At 45.5% G+C, this 23452-nt stretch overlaps 1 protein-coding gene across 1 annotated transcript in view; it reads left to right on the forward strand.

Annotated features, from left to right (window-relative positions):
• Positions 1-347: 347 nt before the first annotated feature.
• ENTREP2 (endosomal transmembrane epsin interactor 2) overlaps positions 348-23452 on the forward strand; it is a 1789361-nt gene continuing 1766256 nt past the window's right edge. Inside the window, exon 1 of the mRNA XM_085644081.1 lies at positions 348-2306. Within this exon, the coding sequence (XP_085500207.1) occupies positions 2067-2306 (240 nt within the window). The 5' untranslated portion in view covers positions 348-2066. The remainder of the gene's footprint in view (positions 2307-23452) is intronic.

Here is a 23452-nt window from a genome sequence, read left to right on the forward strand (position 1 = left end):
TGAAACATTTAAGTGGCTAAGTATGCAACGTCACAATTTGCTACAATTCTTTATAGAAAAGATATTGAGAGGGACTGGTTTTTCTCTTCTTTTTTGCAAAGTTACTCAATTTGATCAAGTGGTACAGCCTGATTTAGAATCAATGTGTCAGAATATTTTCACTTCGGTTTCCACGCTGGGATTATATTTCCTGTTATCGTTCCCTGCAGCCCGGCTAAAGTAACGAGTGCCGCTGCCGCATTATCTGACCCCTACCTCCTGTTCCTCATCCCCTCTCCCTCACCTCATCTTGCTGCCAATCACAGTCGCACTTGTTTTCGGTTTGCGGAGAGGAGCTCCCTCCGGGGCTCGGCGGCTCTTCCTTCTTCCTCTTACCACTGCAGCGTGTAAACAAACCGTGGAGAGCTGGGAGGTGGGGGGAAGCCTCGTTCCCGTACCCTGTCTGCGAGGGACCCCCTGTATCAGCATCCCCCGGACACGCAGACCAGCACCTGCCCAGCCCCCACCCACCCAGGCAGAGCTAGTGGAGACGGGGGAGGGGGCATGGCTCCCACGGGAGTCCTGTACTGCCTGCACCAGAGGTACCAGCCTTCCCATCCTGCTGCTTGCTGCTGCTGTTACCGCTCCTGACTGTCAGCGCGAGGCAATGATGCACGAGACTTTATAAATTGCCTCTGTTAGCAGCCGCGCGCAGCACAGCTGAGGAAAACGACACCTCTACACCCGCGCGAGACATTTGCGTGATTTTTTTTCTGGTTCTGCAAAAATGTGTTTTTAGAGAAAGAAGTGACTTCCAGCGGAAATGTGCAGTGCTTGCAGATAATCCATGTGCCATTGTTTGGTTTTAAATGAATGGAAGTGCAGTCCGGCAGAACATGCAGCTCGCTTTGGACTGCTCCAACACATTGGTGTTTTTGAATTAATTATAAAGGGGACGCTTCCTGGTGCAGACGGGAAACTGCCACATTCGGGACGCGTTCCTATGAGTGCATCCAAGGTCCGGGGGTTCAGCATCCTTCCGGGCTACTTGGCCTGCAGGACTATCGGCTTGGGGTGAACGGAGAGGGGTGGACGCGGCTCCGGAGAAGGGCGACCTTCAGTACCTGCATTTCAATTTTGCCTGCGCCAGGATCGCCGCTGGAAGGGATTGCGGCTCCTTTGACATTGCGCTTTGCAGGGGGGACTGCCTGAGGTGCTGCTGATTACTGTGCGTCGGTGCTGCTGCTTCTCTCCTCGGCTGCGGCTCTGACATTGCCCTCAGAGCGCCTTGCTGCTCTGCGCACCTTCTGTGTGTCGTGGCTTTGCTTTCACTTTGCAGTGAGCCCTCGTCTGCCGCGTGGATGCTTTGGAGCTGGCTGCAAACTGGTGCCCTTGTCCCTCCTGGATTGCAGTTGGCGGTCAGTCAATACCCTTGCTAAGTGCACCTCTTTCGCGCCAGCTCTTGGATTGCGTTCCCTTTGGGGTCTGGTTCCAGTGCATTTGTCTGTGAGTTTCGGAAGTGGTTCCAGTTTGGAAGGAGCTGCGATGGTCTCGCCCTCGACACCCTGGAACTGGTCCAAGCAGATCGTCCTATCTACTTTGAATCTGGTTGGAGTGTGGGTCTGACTCCAGCATTTCCAACCCCTTCACTAACACAAACCACCTTTACATTGTAGGACTGGCGGCAGTTTGGAGCCGGTTGCTTCCCCATCCCCATGGAGCAAGTGGAAGTCTGATGGTGTTCTGGTCCTGTCTCTGCATTTTGGAGTTAGGTCTCCAAGTCAACCTATAAAATCTGCTCTGCTAATGCGTTGGAATAGGTTTCAATACGTCACCTATGTATTGTGGATTTTGACAGTTTGGGACAGGCTTGCATTTCCATGTTACTGCTGGTGCACTTCAAGGCGCTTTCAATACCCCATCCTTTCAGTGCATTGTGGTGTTGCTTGTTCTGTGGCGGTATCTCCATTGTGTCCCCTATACTTTGAAGCTGGTTGCAGTTTGGAGCTGGTGGCTGTTTGGAGGTGACTCCAGTTCACCATTGAGGGTTTTCCCTGGTTTTGTTCTGCATCCTACCAGGGTCCCCAATGATGATGATGCCAATGGTAAGCGCCCTTCCCGGGGGGCGCTCTTCGCTCAGCCCTGCAACTATCTCCCGCAGCTTTTCCCGTCTCCGTGAATACCGCACCCGCTCTCGGATCATGCTCTCCCTTGGGGTGTCACAGATGGTGCTTGGATGTCTCATTGTTGCTGTCAGCTTTGCTGCCTTGGCGCTCACCACCTCGGCGCGGGTGCGCCACTCCTGCCCTTTCTGGGCTGGCTTCTCGGTGAGTACCATCAACACTTTCTTGAGGGCAACCAGTCCATTTTCCATTCCCTCAAGAAGTCCCATTTCTACTTTTGTGACACTGGGATTTACACACACCAGTGAGATCAAATGATCACACAGTTGATGGTGCATGCCTAGGAGGCAGAAAGAGGTTCTGCAAGGTTCAGATCAAGACATCATGTCTCAGTGCCATGCATTTTAGTAACCAGGAAGTGATGTCACCTCTAATAGGAAGCAATGGTGAGGAATGAGATAGATAATGGAATCCACAATGTCACTAGAGACATTTCTAGTGTTTTTTAGGATGAATTTTTGAAGTTCATAGCGCTGCAAACTGAATTGGCATTAAGTGTTTTAACAGAGCTTCAGAAAAAGGCGAAAACATTACCCAATCTTTACCAGAGTAGGTGTTGCACCCAGGAGTAATCTGTACACTCTATTTCACTCTTATGTGAACAGACAGATTTTTCTGTTGCTATCATCTGAGAGAAAAACTTCCTCATTGTACCATTTCTGAATTTTAATTCCACTTAGTGCAATCAACACCATTCATACACATAGCATCTTTTTTGAAAATGTAACTAGTTATTTTTTTCTTTTTACAAAGTTTGATTAGTGCTGATAGTGTGTTTCACAGCAGATCTCTTACTACTGTGAACTAGTGGTCTCCCCTGCAAGGGGAGTAAATGTTTGTAGTGTTGTATGTTATGGTGTTGCACAGAATCCTAGAACCTGTGCCACTGAAAGCATCTTCAGAGCGCTCAGTTTTAGTAGTGGTGATATATGGACCTGCAGCAGGTTGTTGGGCAGGGCGTTGAAGCACCTTCATGTCTGTTTGCTGTTATTGCAACTGGTGCCTAGAACAAGTTGATCAAAGCCTTCAAACCTTATAGTTTGCCAAGCCCCATCAATCCGTCAGCAGGACAATGATGCTGCTACTGGATATGTTTCCTTCTTAGTTATCACAGTGTAATATTGTCACTTGCCCTGTCCTTACCAGAAGTACGACAATGGACAGTGGTACTGTGAATGGGTATCTGTCCTTGGTATTGAGCAGAGTCTATGAGTTAACCTTGCCACATCCTTGCATTTGGACAGCGGACTGTGGTACCATGACTAATATCTCATTCTTTGTCATGCTGGATCCTTACAAGGCAATGGACGGCGGTACTGTGATTGGATAGCAATAATTAATATTTAACACCTGTGATATTTACCTTACTCCATCCTTACACTTGAACAATAGACTGTGATAACTTGTGTGGATATATTTCCTTGTCTCACAGTTTGCTATGGTCCATCTTTACAAAACAATTGACTGTGATAATGTGGCTGGATGTCTTTAGTTGCTCGTTAATGCAACCTCAGTGCGCATCACTCCATCCATACTAGACAATGGACAATGACACTGCCACTGGATTTCTGACCTAGTCAGTTAACAGTCTGGTAGTGTAGCTTGCTACATCTTTCCATCTGACCAATAGCCTGATGACTGAGACGGTATAGATTTCTTTGCTGATTTATACAGAGTACTAGCCATGCCCTGTGCTCATAGTAGGGAATCAACATGTGATACTGGGTATATTTCTTTAGACCTTTATGCAGGGAACTATTAGCCATGCCTTGTGCTTATAGTAGTGGTCCTGGGACTGGATAAATACATGCCTTTGTTTATGCAATGTAATAGCTATGCTGTGCACTTACATCAGTACAATAGCCTGCGCTATGGTGACCGGGTGTATTCCTTTGGACCTTTATGCTGTTTTTTTTAGCTATTCCCTGTGCTTATAGTTGGACAATGGCCTGTGATACTGCGACTGGATAAACTCCTTTGTTTATGCAATGTAAAGCTATGCTGTGCACTTACAGCAGGACAATACCAGATATATTTGTTTGTTACATTATGCACAGAACTAGTTAGCCATGCCCTGTGCTTATAGTAGGACAATAGCCTGTGATCCTGGGAGTGGATATATGCCATTGTTTATGCAATGTAATAGCTATGCTGTGGTCTTACAGCAGGACTATAGCCTGCGCTATAGTTACCAGATATATTTCTTTGTTACATTATGCAGGGTGCTATTCGCCATGCCCTGTGCTTATAGTTGGATATGCCCGTGATCCTGGGACTGGATACATGCCTTGGTGTATACAATGTAATAGCTATGCTGTGCTCTTACAGCAGAACAGGAGCCTGTGCTGTGGTGACCGGATATATTTCTTTGTTACATTATGCAGGGTACTTTTAGCCATGCCCCGTGCTTATAGTTGGACCTGCCTGTGATCCCGGGACTCGATCTTTCTCTGATTAGTTTATATAGTCTGGTAGTTTGCCATGCTCTGTCCATACCATAGTACCATGGTACCATGTCTCAGTATGTTCCCCTTGCAGTTATCATGCTCTGACAGTGTACCCCCCTCTGTGCCCACAGCAGGACACTGGTCGGCGGCCCTAGGGCACACACATTTCCCTTCTAGGAACAGTCTGCCATGCTGTTAAGCTCCATCCTTGCAGAGACCTGTTTTCAAGAATACAACCCTGTGAGGAGGCACACTCAGGTGTGATTCGCACCCACCCTCTGCTACGTTTGAACAAACCCCACCGCCACGTGGAAGGCGTGTTAGGCAGAGTCTAGGATCACCCTCCCAGCACCCCGAGGCGAGGGCCGAGTTCTGCAAGACTGCCATCATCTGCACAACGGATGCACCCCAGAGAGAGGCGGCGGCTTCCATTCACAAGAGCCGCCCTTGCTCGCAGTGTGTGTTTGTGAGGCGTGTGTGCTTTGGAGAGGGAGGGGCCTCCCTCCATTTAATCCTGTTTTGTCTGATGCCTGTCAATTACTGACATACATTGGTCGTTCAGTCTGATTGTAGCCCTGGCCCCCCGAGACCTGCTGAAGGGAGAGATGTGTCTTAGCCATCCTTTGTCATACTGTGCCTGATGCGGTGGCCACGTGCAGTTTAATGGGCTGTAATCTCATTTGTGTGGCTAGACTCTCTCCAGGGTTTGAAGCCAGGACCTGCTGGATGCTCGGTGTGGGGTCTTTGATTTTGTTTGACTGAAGGTTCCGGTAGCAATATCTGTCGCAAGAATTTAATGTATGTGCCAAGCAACATGACATTGATATGTGTTGTGGCTTTTACCATATCACAGCTGTTCTCTCGACTGGCTCTTTAGTCTTTACAATTATACGCATTGTGTTCAAGTGCAGACGTGAATCCCAAGGCTGTCTCGCAAGCTTTTGCATTCATGGACAAAACGTGCACGTGATTGTTTGTCGAAAGGAGTCTGCACAAACACTGCACATACACGTTTATGCTATCTGGCTAATTTGACATTGATTTACGTTTAGTACTAGAACTTGATTCTAATGACAATCACGGATGCAAGGTGCTGGCTGGACGGTGGCAGCAAACATGCTTTGTGATCGAGGCACATACATCTCTTGTTTTCACACCTCCATAAAGGTGTGCACTTTTTACGAATACAAAATAAATAAGGGCATGGTCCTAAAGTTTCATAGGAGCTGGCTACCAGTGCTGCCAAACTCCTTGGTTGCCAGGCACAAAGGCTGTCTCACCTTGATTTCAATTCGTGCCTCTTTCTTCCACCACTCTGCCCTTCCAGACCTTTTTACCTAATTTTTGTGGGTTCTTCTACAGTCACACTTTCTTCATCTATCACTGTTTTCATGTTTCTCTTCCTCATTCCTTTCTCTGTTTGTCATTGTTTTTCCGTCTTTCTCTTTCTCTATCTTTCCCCCTTTTTCTTTTTTCTTCGTCTTGCTCTGAATCAGAGTATGAGTACGAAAAATAAATACTGGTCCCCCAGAATAGTGCCTGTGAGCCCCACCTGCTACCAGCGACTCAAATGAAGCACCGCAGCTGATTCTCTTCTGAGCATGGCCGTACTTTAGCACCAGTTTTCTTTCCCACCCCTCACTACGACGACTGAGATTGTTTTTCTAGAAAAAAACAGAGCCCCAGCATACAATCTACAGAGTATAACATTCTGGTGTGTTCTAGTTAGGCATTCAAGCTCAGAAACATCCACGCCGCCTCACCAATCAGATTCCATGACCGATTCCCCTCCCTCAGACTCTGTTGCTGCTACCATAACAATATTAGTGGTATGTATTTATTTAATTTTAGTTGTTTTGTAAAGCACTGGTTTATGACAAATTGCCCTTCATTGCGTTGATGGTGGTGTAGGCTGCAGTTTTTGATGATTATTCGCCAACCTTCTTAGGTGATGAGGCGACTAAAGTTGTAGAGTATCTAGTCTTGAAGGCAGGAAGTTCAGATCTGGTGTGTGCTAGTGGTCACACTGTGCACAGAGGGATCCTGACCCTTCTCTCTGAGAGGGAAGGGGAGTTGCCCTGAAAATCTCAGGGATGGGTGGGAAGGTTTGATTGAATAGTCTAGATTCCAGTTTTTTGAGCTGCCAAATGTGTTTCATCATTCACTTTTGGACCCAGAGTGCACCAGAATTGAGTGCCCACCGTAAAGATTAACTTCTCATTTTGGGTTTTGTAGTTGAACGTGCCCTCAGATTTCGCTTTAGTGCACCGTTCAGGAATAACAACTGACAATATTTTGGGAGACTCTATCTTGAGCTTTGAAAATAATGCAGGCGATTTTGAACCTTATTCTTTCAATTATTAAAGAACTGGTATGACATGAGGTTATTTTCTTAAAGTGAACCTCAGTGTAGCTGCTTGGTTTTGCAATATTCTAAGTTTATTTATCATCTTGCTTGTTGCTCCATCATGTAAAACATGCCATTAGCCCACTCCCAGAAGCACCAATGCTCTGGTAAGCTGAATATAGCAAGAAACCTGAAGCATTCGTAGGCTGCTTCTCACCAACATGGGATGGACATTGTTGCTTTCAAGTATTACTGTTCTACGATGACCAAAAGAAAGATCCAAATTGAGCTTGGTAAACAGAAGACAGCAATCCATCTAGTTACGATGGCCATTTGAAGGAAAGGCTATGACCAGAGACATCTCCGACTCTGAGGATTTCAGTGTGTGATCCATTTAGGCAGATACAGTTAGTGGTAGTCTCACAAATGACCTTGTAGCTGGTCACTCAGACATGAAGGTCAATCAATCAATCAGGTATTTGTTAAGTGCGACTACTCACCCGTGAGGGTCTCAAGGCGCTGGGGGACGGGAGTTTCGCAGGTTCCAGTCCATCAAGAAGGGGGTCTGTTGAAGAGCCAGGTTTTGAGGTTTCTTGCGAAGATGGGGAGCAATGTTGTCTGTCTGAGGTGGAGAGGGAGGGCGTTCCAGGCTCTGACCGCGAGGAAGGAGAAGGAGTGGCCGCCTGATCTGGTCTTTCTGGTGCAGGGGACCACCGCTTAGGAGAGCTGGGCTGATCGTAGGGTCCTTTGGGGTGCGTGGAATTTGAGTCGGCTGTTCAGGTATGCTGGTCCAGTGTCGTGGAGGGTCTTGTGAGCATGGGTGAGCATCTTGAAGGTGACTCTAGCTTCGATGGGGAGCCAGTGGAGTGTGCGCAGGTGCTGGAAGATGTGGCAGTGTCTTGGCAGGTTGAGGACCAGTCTTGCGGCGGCGTTCTGAATGTTCTGTATCTTGCGGGTGACGTTTTTGTTTATTCCGGCATAGAGTGCGTTGCCGTAGTCGAGCCTGCTGGTGACCAGGGCGTGAGTGACGGTCTTTCTGTGTTCGAGGGTGTTAGACCTGGCATCTTTGGCGTGGTTACCCCTGACTTTTTGCCTCTGCCTCCTGTATTTTTGATGCTATGCTGGATTTCGTTTTTGCTGGTTTAGATGCTTTGGGCACTTTGCCACTGCTGATCAGTGTCAAAGTGCAAGTGCTCCCTTGGTAAATTGTTATATTGATTGGTTATCCATGATTGGTATATTTGTTTCACCTGTTAGCCCCTAGTAAAGTGCACTGCGTGTGCCAGGGCTGGTGATTCAAATGCTACTAGTGGGCTGCAGCACTGATTGTGCCACCCACAGGAGTAGCGCTAAAATGATGTCTTAGGCCTGCTTGCAGTGCCTATGTGCAGTCCAGGACTGCCATGTCGACCTGGCCAGTACACCCACAGACCAGGCCTTATCCTTCCCTTTCTGTACATGTCAGGCATCCCTATGGTGGCCCTAGGTACCCCCCTGGGCTGGGTGCAGTGTATCTGAAAGGTAGGGCATGTACTGAGGTGTGTAACATGCCCTGGTAGTGAATTACAGCCATTTTCGTTTTTCACTGCTGAGAGGCTATCTTGCCCATAGGATAGAATGGGGAAGGCTGTTTACATGCCTATCTTCCCATAAGGGCAAGATGAAAATCCAAGTTTGGTATCTCTGTGTTCAGAATTTAATTATACATCTTTTTAGCAAGATGGTTTTTAAATTCACTGTGTGAGAATAGCACTTTTTAGAAAGTAGCTATTCTCCTGTTTAACCTTCCTGTGTGCCTGTGTGCTGGTTGGCTGACTGGTGTCATGTGATGGGCTAGGTGGCTCCAGGAGCCTGGATGAGTCAGCAGCAGGGTGAATAGGGAGATCTGCTTTAGATGGGTGGAAGGAGTAGTCCCTGGGTTTGAATAGGGCTGCCCCTGCCAGCACAAAGCTGGCTCCACCCCCTGCTGGCCAGGCTGAGGACTCTGCCTCTGCTGGCACAAAGAAGGCTCCACCTCCTGCTGAGCGTCTAACGACCCTGCCCCTCACTCTGAAAGGAACCAGGTGCTCCAGGGCAGAGCACACCCAGGAACCGGTTTGAGCAGGGGAATCCCCCCACTGGAACAAAGAGAGACAAAGGCTTGGAGGGGTATAAGAAGAGGACCCCAGACACCTAAACTTTAGATCACTTTGGAACTAAGAAGAAACCTCTGCCAAGGAGAAAGCTGAAAAGGACTGAAGAGGAGAAGACTGCCTGCTTGCTGTTTTGCTTTGCTGCCAAGGAGAGGGGAAGGACTTTGCTGTGTCCCCTTCTTTTGACTCTGATCTCCAAGGGCCTGAGAAGAGCTGGCTCCCTGTTAAGAAGTCCCAGGAACAAAAGTACTTCACCACCAGCTCCCCTGGAACTCTGCTGAGAGAGTTCTGACCTGCCTTGGAGTGCTTGCCCAGTCTTGGGGCCTCAGGAGGTCGTTTTGCTGTGTTTTGGGAGCTGGGAAGCAGAAGCGTGAAAAAGAACAACTGGTACCCAACGCATCATCCGATTGCGTGTCGCAAGAACGAGAGTGCGTGGAAAATTTCATCGCGGCACCATCGCAACACGCAGGGTCCCCGCATCGCCGAGTGCGTCGAGCATCGTCCCAAAGCGTGAAGATTCCTGACATTGCGAGGGTCGTTGCAGAACCAGTTTGCGAGCCGCACCACTGCCGGTGCGTGAAAGTCTCCAGTCATCGGGTGCGTCGACGCAGAGTCCCATTCCGTGGCGCATCGAGAGTTGCGGCGCCGGAAGACAACGCTGCGCCGCGCATCGTGCCACATCGAAGCGTGTCGCATCGAACCTGTGCGTGAAGCTTCCCCCTAAGAAACCTACGCAACGAAGGCCAAAGTCATCGCATCCTCCCCTTACAGATCGGAGCCGGCGCATCCACCTCTGCTGCGTGAAGCAGGGCTGCTGCAAAGCCTCCCCAGGATCTCAGGAGTATCGCATCGCCTTTGCAAGCTTCCTTGTTATAGCTTTTGGGAACCTTATCGCAACTACAGGTACTGTTGGGCACTAAAGTGTCGCATTTTGTGCATTGAGAGTCGCATTGTGCAGGACACTGATTTTGACATCCTGGAGTACTTTCTGCAAGCTCTTGAACTATCTTTAAAGTAACCTTTTGAATTATATGTCGGTTTGTCTGTAGTATTTGGTCTTGTGAAGTTTTTAGTAAAGATACCTTATTTTTCTAAAACTGGTGTGGAGTAAATCTGTGGTGTTTTCACTGTGTTACTGTGAGTGTTGGTACAAATACTTTACACATTGCCTTTGAAAGCCTAGACTGCTCAGGCCAAGCTACCTAGAGGGTGAGCAGGGGTTATCTTAACAGTGTATCCCCCTTTCCCTGACTAGAAGCAAGGGTCCCTACTTGGACAGTGGTACCTACCCTGCCAACTAGAGACCCCCAGATCTAACAGAGGGGGATCAAATTGAAGGTCTTACGTAGGAGGCAGAGGGTGTGGAAGCAGGAGGACGAGATGGAGTTGATCTGGCGGTTCATTTTGAGCTCTGAGTCCAGGATGATTCCCAGGTTGTGTGCGTGGTCCGTGGGGGTGGGCGGCCTTCTGAGGGCGGGGGGCCACTAGGTGTCGTTCCAGGCATCGAGGGTTTGGGCCCATGATGAGTACTTCCGTTTTGTTGGTGTTTAGTTGTAGGCAGCTGTTTTTTATCCATGGGCGACGGCTTCCATGCCTTCTCGAAAGTTGTGACTGGCGGTGTTGGGTTCGTTGGATAGGGAGAGGATGAGTTGGGTGTCGTCAGCGTATGACACAATGTTGAGTCGGTAGGTTCTGACGATGGGGCGAGCGGAGCCATGTAGAGGTTAAAGAGCATAGGGCTGAGGGAGGACCCCTGGGGGACTCCGCAGGTGGTATGTGTAGGGTCCGAGAGGAAAGGGGGAAGTCTGATCCGCTGCGTTCTGCCGGAGAGGAAGGAGGGGATCCAGTTGAGGGCCTTGTCTTGGATCCCTGCATCGTGGAGTGTGCGTATTAGGGTGCGGTGAGAGACTGTGTTGAACGCCGCTGAGAAATTGAGGAGGATGAGGGCTGCTGTTTCTCCTTTGTCCAATAAGGTGCGGATATTGTCTGTTGCGGCGAAGAGGGCGGTTTCCGTAATGTGTTTTTTTCTGAAGCCGTATTGGGAGGAGTCGAGGATGTTATGCTCTTCGATGAATGTGGCGAGTTGGCTGTTGATGGATTTCTCGATGACTTTAGCTGGGAACGGGAGCAGGTAGATGGGTCTGTAGTTTTTGAGGTCGGTGGGGCCCGCCAAGGGTTTCTTCAGGAGGGGGTTGATCTCAGCGTGTGTTATCAGTCTTCAGGGAACGAGGCGGTTGCCAGGGAGCGGTTGATGGTGTGGCAGAGCCTGGGTGCGATGGTGTCGGCGGCTCTGTTGAAAATGTGGTGGGGGCCGGGGTCCGTGGGGGCCCCGGAGTGGATTGGATGCAGGTGGATATAATCACTATACATCTGGAACTGAATTTATTGCAAGATCAACGGGGTCAGGCATCTCATGTATAGGATGAGTTATAGGATAGATAGATGGGATCCCTGTGGGGCCTTGGGTTTCATAGGTTTCACTGTTAATGAAGAGGGACAAACTTTGAATTTTTTGGCTTTAGTTTGATAATAAAGAGTGACAGCTCTGGACAGCGGTTTTTGTGATCCTGGACCATTTTTCCATGTGATCCAGTAATGTTTTATGTGCCATGGGGTCAAAGGCTGCAGACAGTTCAAGAAGAATTGGGTTCTAGGAATGAACCACATCCAGCGAGTAAAAGAGGTCTTCCCTGATATCAGTAAAATGTCATTTCCAATTACCCTCTACAGTCTGAACCCTGAGTGTCTGCCATACAAAATAGAGTTAGATATGACTTAATGCAGATGTCAAGTAACCTCTTCTATGATCTTACTAATTACTAGTGGTATTGTTTTACCATTATTAATATTACTACTACTACTATGACTGCTGCCTCAACTAGCACTAATATCACTATGGCTACATCTACTACTACCACTACAATAGCAATATTAGTAATAATAATACTGTATTGTCAATGGTTACATCACACCCCACTGCATGCCATTATTATTAATATATTATGATAGCTGGGATACTAAAGGAGAAAAAAAAGAAAAAATATGTGATTGGGTCCCGCTTTCCTGACGAGAACCTTGGATTTAAAGCTGCAAAATGTCCTTGATTCAAGGCCACATTGTTGACGACAACAAATGTGGCAGTGCTCTCTTGTTTTAAGTATAATATCTTCAGAGAGCTGGCCCCAGACTGGGGGAAAGTTGCTGATCATTGTGTCTTCTTGGTTTTGGGATGCAACAGATGTCAGGAATGACTAAAGCCTTCTGGAAACCAAGATTTTCAATGCAAAAAGAATAGTAATATACAGGATTTTGAGTTTGGGTTGGCAGCAAAACTTATCCAGTTTTCTCAAAATAATTTGCATGTCCTGGCTGCAGAGAGGTGGTAGCTAAAGGAAGGTTTAGGAGAGTCGCAATGAAGAAGTTCTTGACCTTTTCAAGTCTTGATCTTCGTTGTAGGCCCAGTATCAATTGGCAAATATTAATTGAGGTCAATACACTGAACCTTCGATTCATCTTTTATTGTAGGCCCTTATCTTTATCAAATTGCAAGCAGCTTCAAAGGTGGAAGCAGTGAGCCATGTCATTCAATTAGAAAGGTAAACATCGCCTCTTTGGAAATTGCGCTTAAAAATTCTCATATTCAGTGATGATCATTCTAGATGGTGGGTTTTAATCCAAACACAGAATATTCAGTTGAAGATATTTACCTGACTGGCTCTTTGATGATTTTCTTATCAGGTGAGGCTGTCCAACATAAAAGTCACTCCCCACTGTCTAATGTTATTTCAGATAAGAATTGTTTTTGAGAAAAAGTGCTGGACCTGGCACCACTTAGAAGATTTTTCTTGTGAACAGGAGCTGCCACAAAGAATGAATAGACTGTCGTGGGGGAAGAAAAGGTTCAAAAGATGGGAAGTCAAGAGTATAATTGTAAGGACACATATTTAAACTCCTTTGATCTATTCACTGACTGTGCCGTCTTGAAAGATGGCTCCAGAGTGGGTGTGGGAATGCCTGTGCTCTGCAGGTGTATATTGGGTATCTCTAGGTATCATTCATTGCTTCTTGACTGCTGATTTCATATGGGGTCTTTAAGGAATTTACTAATATTTAATGGGTGCCCCCTCAACAGAAAGGTTATTGCTTTGGATACCATTGCTTGGAAATGGCACGGATATTTATATATTTATTCAGTCATTCAGTCATTTAGGTATTTGATTTGTAACTGCTATCATGCCCTAGAAAAGCAGAAGGCCCAAAGGGGCTGGATAGCTAGGGAGAGTTCGGCCTGTAGAGTCTAAAGTATTCCAGAGAACGGTACCATGAACCCTCACTGATTTTCCCTCTTTCTTTTTCCTGTATTTATAAATGTCTATTAGATTGCGCCCTGTTGTTAGTAGAATCAACTGGAGCATGGTACACAGTATTTTTAAAGTCATTAGTTGCTCTGCTGGGAACCAGTGCAAATATTTCAGGGGAGGGTAACATGTTTATCCCTCTTTAGTTAATAAAAAAGAAGTGCCACTTGGTAAGGCCTCCTCCTAAGGTTCCATATGTGGACTACATTAAAACAGCCTAGTAAAGCTGGTATTAACGCTTTTGTGAGTTCATCCTTGTGATTCAGATTTAGTGATGTGGTTTACTTCCCCATAGCAAGTTTCTTTTCCTAAAATAGAAAAGTCCTGTTTTAGTTTTCATTTTTCCTAAACTAGAACAATAAAAAGAAGTAAATATTTATAACAGTGCGTTGACGTTTACCAACATAATATGGTGCCCGAAGCTCAATTCAGGAATCATAATACATAAAAGAAATTCCATCTAATTATTAAAGCTTTAGAAGGTTTAGGACTTTCATTTGTTATTGGGCTACTGCTTGTGGGACAGGCAACCTGAGTTTTTACAAAATATTCAATGAATAGGTAACAAAACTAAAACTTACCTAGTGACTGGCATGGTGAAGTTATTTCTGGCTTGTTTGTGTGACCTCAGTCTACAGACTTGGAATGTCTAAGTAGTTGTCTGTTTCACATCCCCTTCAACGAGTTGGGAAGATGCACCATTGACCTCTCCCTGTAGTAGTGTCAGTGCGGCGGCCAGGACCACTGCTTTAATAGGAGGGTTTCATATTAACCAATCCCCTTAAGTAGCTTGGGGTAACCACTGAGCTGTGGATTTGGATTCCTTTGGTGACTGATGCTGGTGCTCCATGACAAGTGAAGAAACTAAAGGTAAAAGGGAGAATTGAACAACATTACTTTCACAACTATATTTAGAAACCATCCAAGTTTGAATTTTTTATCTTTCAGCTGGCACTTGGGAGCTGATGCCAGCCAATGCGCCCCATGGCATTATCAAAGGTGTGAAGTGCTATATAAATGTTACAGCACAATACAATACAAGGCAGGGCAGCACAATGTCTCATCCAAGCGTCAACACCTAATGCTACCTATTGTTGACACACACAACTGGTTGCCTAAGCTGTACTGCAATGAAATCTGCTAGAATTATGTTCGTTTTTATTTTAAATCCCTTTACCACATAAACGGTTAACTTATTATATTGTGTAATCATGGGGATCTAGGACCTTTTGTTGTTGCAAAGCAGCTAAACATGTCCTTGCTTGACCCATATCTGTATAGTCGAGAACTCAAATTTCAAAGAAATGTGTAGTGTTATGCGGTTCCTTGCTTTGCTTGTACGTCGATAATACCCCACGTGGTATAATGCACTAGGTTAAAATGCACTTCTGGTCTGTTATGCTCCTGTTTTTAAAACTTTATTGCTTTATTTGAAAGGCTTGTGAGATCGAGGTTTTGTTTGACATGTCATTATCAACGGAAGTACACATGCTACAAACGACTTTAGTGATATGCTTCCTCAAAAAAGCGACAATTGCTGCTAATCTGCATACAGGTGCACTTTGACAAATCGGATTATTCTGCAGAAATGTGTGTGCTTGCGGTTTTGTGATTACCTCTTTCTGCCCACTGAGTGCTATCTCCATTTGTCAGGCAAAGGGTGCTTGAGGTGTTTGTTCATACACAACCAGTATTGAAATCCTCAGTTTAATGATATGATTTTTTAGGACACTGTTAAAAAATGGAGCGGATTTAAGTATTTACTAACTATTGGTGTTTAATTGTACGACAATAATTCAACGTAACATTCTGCTGTTTTTGTTTTTTTTACTTTTATTTGTCGTTGTTGTTTTATGATAGAAAGCTCTGTTTGAGTTCTATGTCTGTTACGAGATTTTTCCCTCCGGTGGCCGCCATTGAAGATTTCTCACAGTGTGGCGATGGGGTGTTATCTTCCTTTTCCTATGACCAGATGAGCACAGTGGAGACAATGGCTTTAAAATGGTGAAGTGTGGGGCAGGGTAGAGTGGGAGCTGAGAGACCAGACAATACTGCTGAGTATAAATACAAGAAAAACAAACAAGCATTGGGATAACCCTTTCGCTGCGGCGGGAATTCCGTCGCAGCACTGGGAGGGGTTGGGGGGCAGCGCGGTGGCGCTGTGCTCATGACGGAGCCACTCCGTCATGAGCCACGGTTGAGCTGTGCTCATGACGGAGTGGTTCCGTCATGACTCCGCCCAGTTGCGTTGTCCCCCCGCACAGGCGGGGAAACAGCGCCGCGTGGGCGGAGCGGCCGCCAACGGTCGCGGCATGACGGAACCACTCCGTCATGAACACACGGCAACCGTGGCTCATGACGGAATGGCTCCGTCATGAGCAGGGGAGGGGTTAAATAAGAATGTGCAATGTAATAGGTCTCGCATTTGCAAGAGTTAGAGTTATTGACGTTGTAAATGACAATGTCTTTTGGTGTATTCCTATGTGTTTTGGTTTGGGGTGTAGTAGATCTGTGTGGTATGGAGTGGAATTCTGTGGGTTAGATTGGAATTGTTTGTTGTGGTATTATGTGTACATCTGCAGTGTGTATTGGAGGCATGTGGTGTGTTCTGGAATTGTGTTGTGTATTTGAAATATGTGGTTTGGTGTGGAATTATGTGGTGTGTATTGGAAATGTGTGGAGTTGAATTGTGAGGTGTACAATGGTATGGCGTTGATCAGAATTATGTATATGGGAATTATGTGTTATGGTGTGATGCACATTTATGTGGATTGCTGGTATGGGGCATAGAGTGCATTTATGTGGGGTGTATTTACGTTGTATTGAATAGAGTGGAGTATAATTATGTGTAGTGTAATTATATGGCGCTGAATGGTATTATGTGGAGTGTAATTATATTGTGTGGTGCAGATTTGTGTGATATTGAATTGTGTGGTGTTGTGTGGAATCATGTGGCATGGTTTGTAGTGGAATCATATTATATGGTGTAGAATTTTATTGCATGCTGCTAAATTGAATTGAAGTGAACCTATGTGTTTTGGAATTTAGTGGATATATGTGGCTGTATAAATATATCAGATGGGTGCTGAAAAAAAGCACACTGAATCACCACAAAGGACAAGTGACGCATGCAGTAATTTGAGGACAACTAGTTAGCTACCAGTTTGACTATGGCAGCCTCATTTGCAGTCTTGCCACATACCAGGTCCAAAAACAGCAGAAGGCTCAAAATGCAGACACCCGTCTCACTCATCTTTTGACTAAAAAAAACATCAACATGTGACATCCCAACTAAAGGCCTGCACTGGCCCCAATAAAAATTATGAACAGAGTCCACTGGAATATGCTTTATCTACTAATACCTAAAAGGATCCACTGTCATATGCAGAAAAAAACAACTTGTCACGTCTTGAGTCAGAAGAAAAGCAGAGGAGACAGCTGATTGCATGCTGTAGTAAGAGTTAAATTCATATTGTAATTAATGGAGGCGGATGTTTTTAAATAAAGGAAATAGTAATGAAGTATACAAACACGAGTGCTGCTGTATTCCCAAATGTTTTGGCAAACGCAGTAGGAGAAATGAAAACAGCAATGTATTTGTAAGCGTAGGCGGACATGTCTTTTCAAATATAGTTGTTGTTAGAGTTGAGTTCATCTTGATTTTCTTTTATAAACTGCAACCCCTTTTTGCAGATTTGTGGTATAAATCAAATGATCTTTATTTAAACATAAAACATATCAAACTAAAAAATTCAGATTCGACATAAGTAAGGACTCCCATCAAAAATGTAGTCCTTTAGAAAGTTCATGTTAACTCTGCGTTTTTCTCGGCTCAAAACAAGACATTTTTAGAACTAGGCGTATGGTTAGTGTTTCCTTTTAAGAATGAAAGAAATGCATTATTTAAAAGAATTGTTGCATATAGGCAGTGAGCATAAAGTCACATCTAAATGAGAACAACGACTGTTAAGCGTTCACAATCCCACCCTAGAAGCAAAGCCAACAAGAAAATTAGCGTTAGGAGTCCTGACTAAAGAATTTAGTGAAACATGAGCTGCAGTGAAAAAAAAAATGAAAAAAAGATTGCTTTCATTTTTCAACTAATCCAACAGAGAAATAAATTAAAGAGAGATGATTCTTTGTGTTTTTGAGACCAACAAGAGATCCCTCATACACCAGAATGTAAGCACTGCATAGTACCTGCCATGATACACGACACAGCCAACTGAAGGAGGTGAGCTATATATTTTAAATAATTATTGAATGGGTTACATTACTTATTTGTACTGGGTTTTCTTTCCTAATTGATGTTTAGGGATGCCATAATGCATGATTTAACCTTCAGGAGAACTGGATGAGGTAAATGTTTGGAGTACAGTTTTGCTCCCAGATGGTGTAACACAAGACGCACCACTAATTCTAGTTGGTACTCCTGTGTGTGTAAGTGTACCCAACTCCTCAATGTTCTTCCATACAGCTGGCTCTAAACACACCTCACTGCGAGAGGGTGCCTAGGTTGGTGGTACATGGAACTCAACATACTCAAAGGTACATCTGCACAGGACCACAGGGAGCTTTGGTCGAGTCTCTGAAGAAGCATGTGTGACGTGGGCACGTACTTCTGGGTAAAAGACTAGTTAAATATTGCTCATCAGCTACATAGTGGTTTTATCTTCAAGGTAGTCGCTGGCCTTCAGTCTGCACTTTTCTGTCCCCTTCCGATAGTGTGCCTCGGCTGCAACCTGTAGCTTAATCACTAACCAAATAAAGAGCTCAGGGACCGATCAACTGCCGGGCCTCTCGCAACCATACCCGTCATCTTCACAGCAGCAGCAGCAGAACCCCAACTTCCGGTCCGATTGTGAAAATCACCCCATAATCAACTGGCGATGCCTGCAACATGTGCAACCAACAGATCTTCCGCTTCCTTCCACACAATGTTCCAAGTTGCAGATGCCCCACTGTTGCCATGGAGAGAGTTTCAACCGTTAAAGTCTCGGGAAGCGTCATTTGCTAAATTGAAGTGAACCAGGGTTACAAAATCCAAAATCCGATAGTATGTTAAGTGAGACTTAGTAACCTTAGCTATAAAATTATGCGTGTGGAATATCCTGGTGGTAGCATAGGCTTGTATAGAGCTTGCAAAAGGTACATGGTGTTTTTGACGCCTCTGGCTTGTGGTTACCATGACAACGTCATCGGCTGCCAAACAATCTCTGTAGTGGCCGTATGCATCAGCAACTGCCTTCTCAATGTGTCGTATACTACACTTTCATTCTGTTCTAGCACAAGTAAAACATTTGTAAAGGGGAAATGTAAAAGCAACCTGGCAGCTGCTCATGCAGGGACTCAGCTGTAAAACGCATGTGCATGACAGTCTGCCAAAACCGCTTGCTTATGAATGTGTAATTAGAGTGTTTGATATGTATGAGCTTTTGCGACCTTTGCGGTTACATGGCAGCGACTTGGTGGGTGGGTGAGTGAGATGAAAGCGGGTGCACGCAGAAAATAAGAAAGGCGCGCGGCCTTCAAAGACGTCGCCATGCTTAGAAAAGGGGAATGGTAGGGGCTACAATGCTGCATGCCTCCATGGAAACAATTTTTTTTAAAGTAAACAAACAGCACGATGTGGGGTAGGGGGGAAAAAAGAGAAATAGCGGCAGATGTGAAGGTTCGAGTCCCAGTATGGGGTCAATATCCTGTGATTCTAGGCAAATCCCTCAATCTCCCATGGCTAAAAATATATAACGACCTTGTTTAAAGTAACTGGTGTTCAAGTAATGTACAGCACTCCAATACCTCGGCCAGCATGACGGATTTATGGAAGGAGGCTTAGTACCACCCCAGTCTACCTGGCTGTAGTTACAGCAATGGAGCATGAATTTGTGTTTAGCCGCTGTGAAAAAAGGCTAAAACAAGCCCAATCCACCTTAAAAGGAAGTCCAAAACCAAACTAATATCTTACCAAAAGAAGCCCAACTGATGGTTGACATTCAAAATTACAAAGAGGCTAAAAAAATACAAGCGACATAGTGGGGGGCATGTGAAAGGAGGCCCCCGCTGCTTAGTACCGCTCTGATCTACCTGACTGCAGTTACGGCGATGGCGCATGAATTCATGTTTCCTCACTCTTAAAAAAGGCTAAAAACAAACCCAATCCCCCTTAAACGAAGCCCAAAACCAAACTAATATCTTACAAAATTAAGCCAAACTGACGGGCGACATCCAAAATTACAAAAAGCCAAAAAAAAATTAAAATACAAAAACAGAGCACAAGGCATGACACGGGATGCAGCACTAACACAACTGTGGGATTAAGACGAGGTGGGAGGGAGGAATGCTATATTGAAATGTAAGCAGCTTTGGTACCGAAGCAGAACACAGGCAAACAGTTGCAGAGCAGAAAACCAAGGAAAAAAAGTCCTGCAAAGGACAAATAAAGAACCATAGCGTAATGAACCAGTACTTAGTCCCTGCTCTGTGGGAAGAACATAAGAGAAAAAGGAGGGATAAAGAGGCAGGAATGACCACTAGGACGCAAGGATTTTTAAAGGACACTGACATAGACAAATGAAAAGCAATGGTAAGCAATGGGCAGAGTTGAACCCCACAAAGCATATACAACAGGTCGCTAAGTGACAGCACAGTCGATGTCTCATTTTGAGTTGACTTGAATCCTGAACTTATTTCAGAAAGTATAACGGAGGGAAACAAATGCCTCAACAAGACCAGTTTCAGCCCATCCTATGGTGTGGCTCATGCTGTGCAATGGAATGCACTAGCAGAGATCAGCTGCCGCTACATTGAAATACTGTTCTTCTCTTATTTGTAAATAAGCTGAATCCTTGGTTGCTTTGTGCGTCACATGCTCCTATTACGAATCACGTGCAGGGTTAGGGTGCCTCCCGAATGGAGTACAGATTGTATACCATCCAGTAAGTGGCCTAATATTTGTTTATCCTCCGTGGGTGGGGAATTTGGGGGTGAACATTGTTTCCAGAGGCTGGTACCTTGTTTCAGAGTCAGAAATCACAGCTAGGATCTCACTGATTAGCAGGGCCATAATGGGGCACCAAAATTAGCCCAGACAAAAATGCTACAACCAGACCAGATCTCTTTTCCCCCTTACACTCTCTTTTTCCATCCTTTCATCCTCTCTCTTTCATTCTCCTTTCTCTCGCTCTCTTCTCCATCTCAGATTGCTTTCTCTGTACCTTCCTCTTCCCTTCCTCTCTCTCTTGAAACCTCCCCAGCTGCAATTAACCTCAAGGATCTGGGGAAAGTGACAGAGGCACAAGAAGTGGCCCTGGGCTTTCGAAAAATAGCCTACAAGGACTCCATCCAACAGGGTAGATGACCCTCACAAAATGCCTTGGGAATAAAAGGTCTGTCTGTCCCTGTTACCTAGCCCTTCATTGGGTCTGGTACACTCTCAGAGATCAGCGGGTGAAACTGACTGCAGGACTACACTTTAACTGGGCAGGTGGCTGACTACATAATATGACCCAGTGTGGGAATGTGCAACAGGAATATTTCAACTGCTGTTAGGGATAGCCCACACATGTAGTGATATGTGCTACAGTATATCAGTAAGCAGTATTGGCCAATACAGTGATAACATGTTGCGTCACAAAAGAGGTGTGAAGTTGTGAGACTATGAAAGCAAGGTTTGTGATCAGTATTTCTACAGTAACAATGTACAAATTGAATGAAAACAATGAAATGCATTGATTTCTTTACTCAGTTCATCAAAAATTAATCTGAATTGCTTTCCTCTGTCACAGTTGCAGTGTAATTTTCCTTCCACACTGATAGTTCACTAAGTTGTAACTAGGTGGGAAAATGTGGGTTATTGGTTGAGTGTAATGAAACCTTACTCAAGCAACAACCACAATTATTGTCAGAGTGAAACAGCCAGTACATTAATCCATGCATAACCTTCTGGTAGCTTGCCACAAATGCAGTCAGGTATAACTTAGATGCAATGTGTAAAGTTTTTGTGCAACACTCAAACAGCAAAAAAGTGAAGACAGAACACACGAAAAATTATGCAACAATTCAGGAAAAATGAGTGATATTTAATAAATTATTTGATACCAAGATTTAAAAAACAAATTTGTAGAACCAGTCAGGTGATGGATTGTTGCTGGAGCTTGGTGTTGGCAGTCACCCCGGGCTGTGGTTGCTGTAGCGCAAAGTGCAGATCTTGTATGCTGGTCGCCACTGACGGTTGCTGTAATGCAACGAGTCTGGTTCACCAGAGCTTCTCGTAGATGATTGGCATGGATGGCAAGATAATGGCACGGATGGGCCTGTTCATGGCCCTGAAGAGCCCAAAACTTCACAATTTCTCCTTGTCTTCCAGTAGGAGCTTAACTAATACTAAACTAAGGTTCCAGGATCTGAGAGTCACCTCTTGGGGTTCAGGAACTCACTCCAGCAAAGGTCATCAGGGCACAGGCAGGTCCAGTTCTAGGTACAGACAGTTTAATAGCCTGGGATGAAGTGAGCAGTTCCAGTTTTCCTTCCCAGCAAGCAGGCCAGGTCTGAGGCAGCAGGTCAGACATTCTTCTATAGTATCCACAGGTCCAGGAATGTACTGAAGAGTTAGTCTCAGAGTCCATTATTGATACCTGGATCCAGCTTTGAAATGGGAGAAACCTCTAGACTTCCCCCCACATCTGGTTCTGTAATTTCGTTTCATCACTGGCCTTGGCCCGAGGATGTCTGGAGTCATAAAAGACTAGTGTAAAGTTCTTTGTGTGTGTGCTGAGGCAGCTCCTTTGAACTGCAAGTGTCCATCTATCAGGATGGCCCATCCTGACAATCTCCAGCCCCCCTTTTGTGACATTGTCTAGGAGGGACACAAAGGCCAGCTGCTAACTACATCTAGTGATGAGACTCAAAATACAGCCAGCAGGCACCAAATGGTTACGGCAAGAATATGCCAACCTTCTAAACGTGACAAATGTAAAAACAACAGTTGATGGACAGAATGTAGAACAATGTGATACATCTGGGCCGTTTTTTTGCTCACCACGCCATTCCAGTTTGAACCTAGCCATATGCAAATCAGTCTTGACCCTGTGCCTCATGGGAACAGTCCAGCCGGAACTGCCAAGCCAGGTCCTCCCTGGACTGGAAACAAGCATCCTAGGACCGGTTTCGGGGTTTTATTCTTCTTCAGCCAGGATAGCTTGACTCCAGTGGCATGGAGAGCACGGGTCCCACGTCTAGGCATACCCGTCCCACTCGAGGTGACAAATGCAAAAACAACTGTTGATAGACAGAATGCAGAACAATGTCGTACATTCACCCCAGTACAGAGATCTAGGCCTAAATCTGTCGTTTTTTTTCTCACCATGCCATTCAAGTTTGAACCCAGCCTTATGCAAATCAGTCTTGACCCTGTGCCTCATGGGAACAGTCCAGCCCGAGCTGCCAAGCCAGGTCCTCCCTGGACTGGAAACAAGCATCCGAGGACCGGTTTCGGGGTTTCAACCCTCTTCAGCCAGGATAGCTTTATTCTAGAGGCATGGAGAGCACAGACCCACTTGTGGCCATACCCGTCCCACACGAGGTGACAAATGCAAAAAGAACAGTTGATGGACAGAATGCAGAACAATGTCATACATTCACCCCAGTACAGAGATCTGGGCCTAAATCCATAGTTCTTTTGCTCACCATGCCATTCCAGTTTGAACCCAGCCATATGGAAATCAGTCTTGACCCTGTGCCTCATGGGAGCAGTCCAGCCCGAACTGCCAAGCCAAGTTCTCCCATGACTGGAATCATTCTATGACCGGTTTCTGGGTTTCACCCCTCTTCAGCCAGGATAGCTTGATTCCAGTGGCATGGAGAGCACAGGACCCACGTCTGGGCATACCCATCCCACTTGAGGTGACAAATGCAAAAATACCAGTTGATGGACAGAATGCAGATCAATGTCATACATTCACCCCAGTACAGAATGGTGATGGATTAAACCCAGATCAGTTGACTGGGG

This window comes from Triturus cristatus, chromosome 3_1 (assembly GCF_964204655.1).
Source record: "Triturus cristatus chromosome 3_1, aTriCri1.1, whole genome shotgun sequence".
In the NCBI taxonomy this organism is placed as follows: Eukaryota; Metazoa; Chordata; class Amphibia; order Caudata; family Salamandridae; genus Triturus; species Triturus cristatus.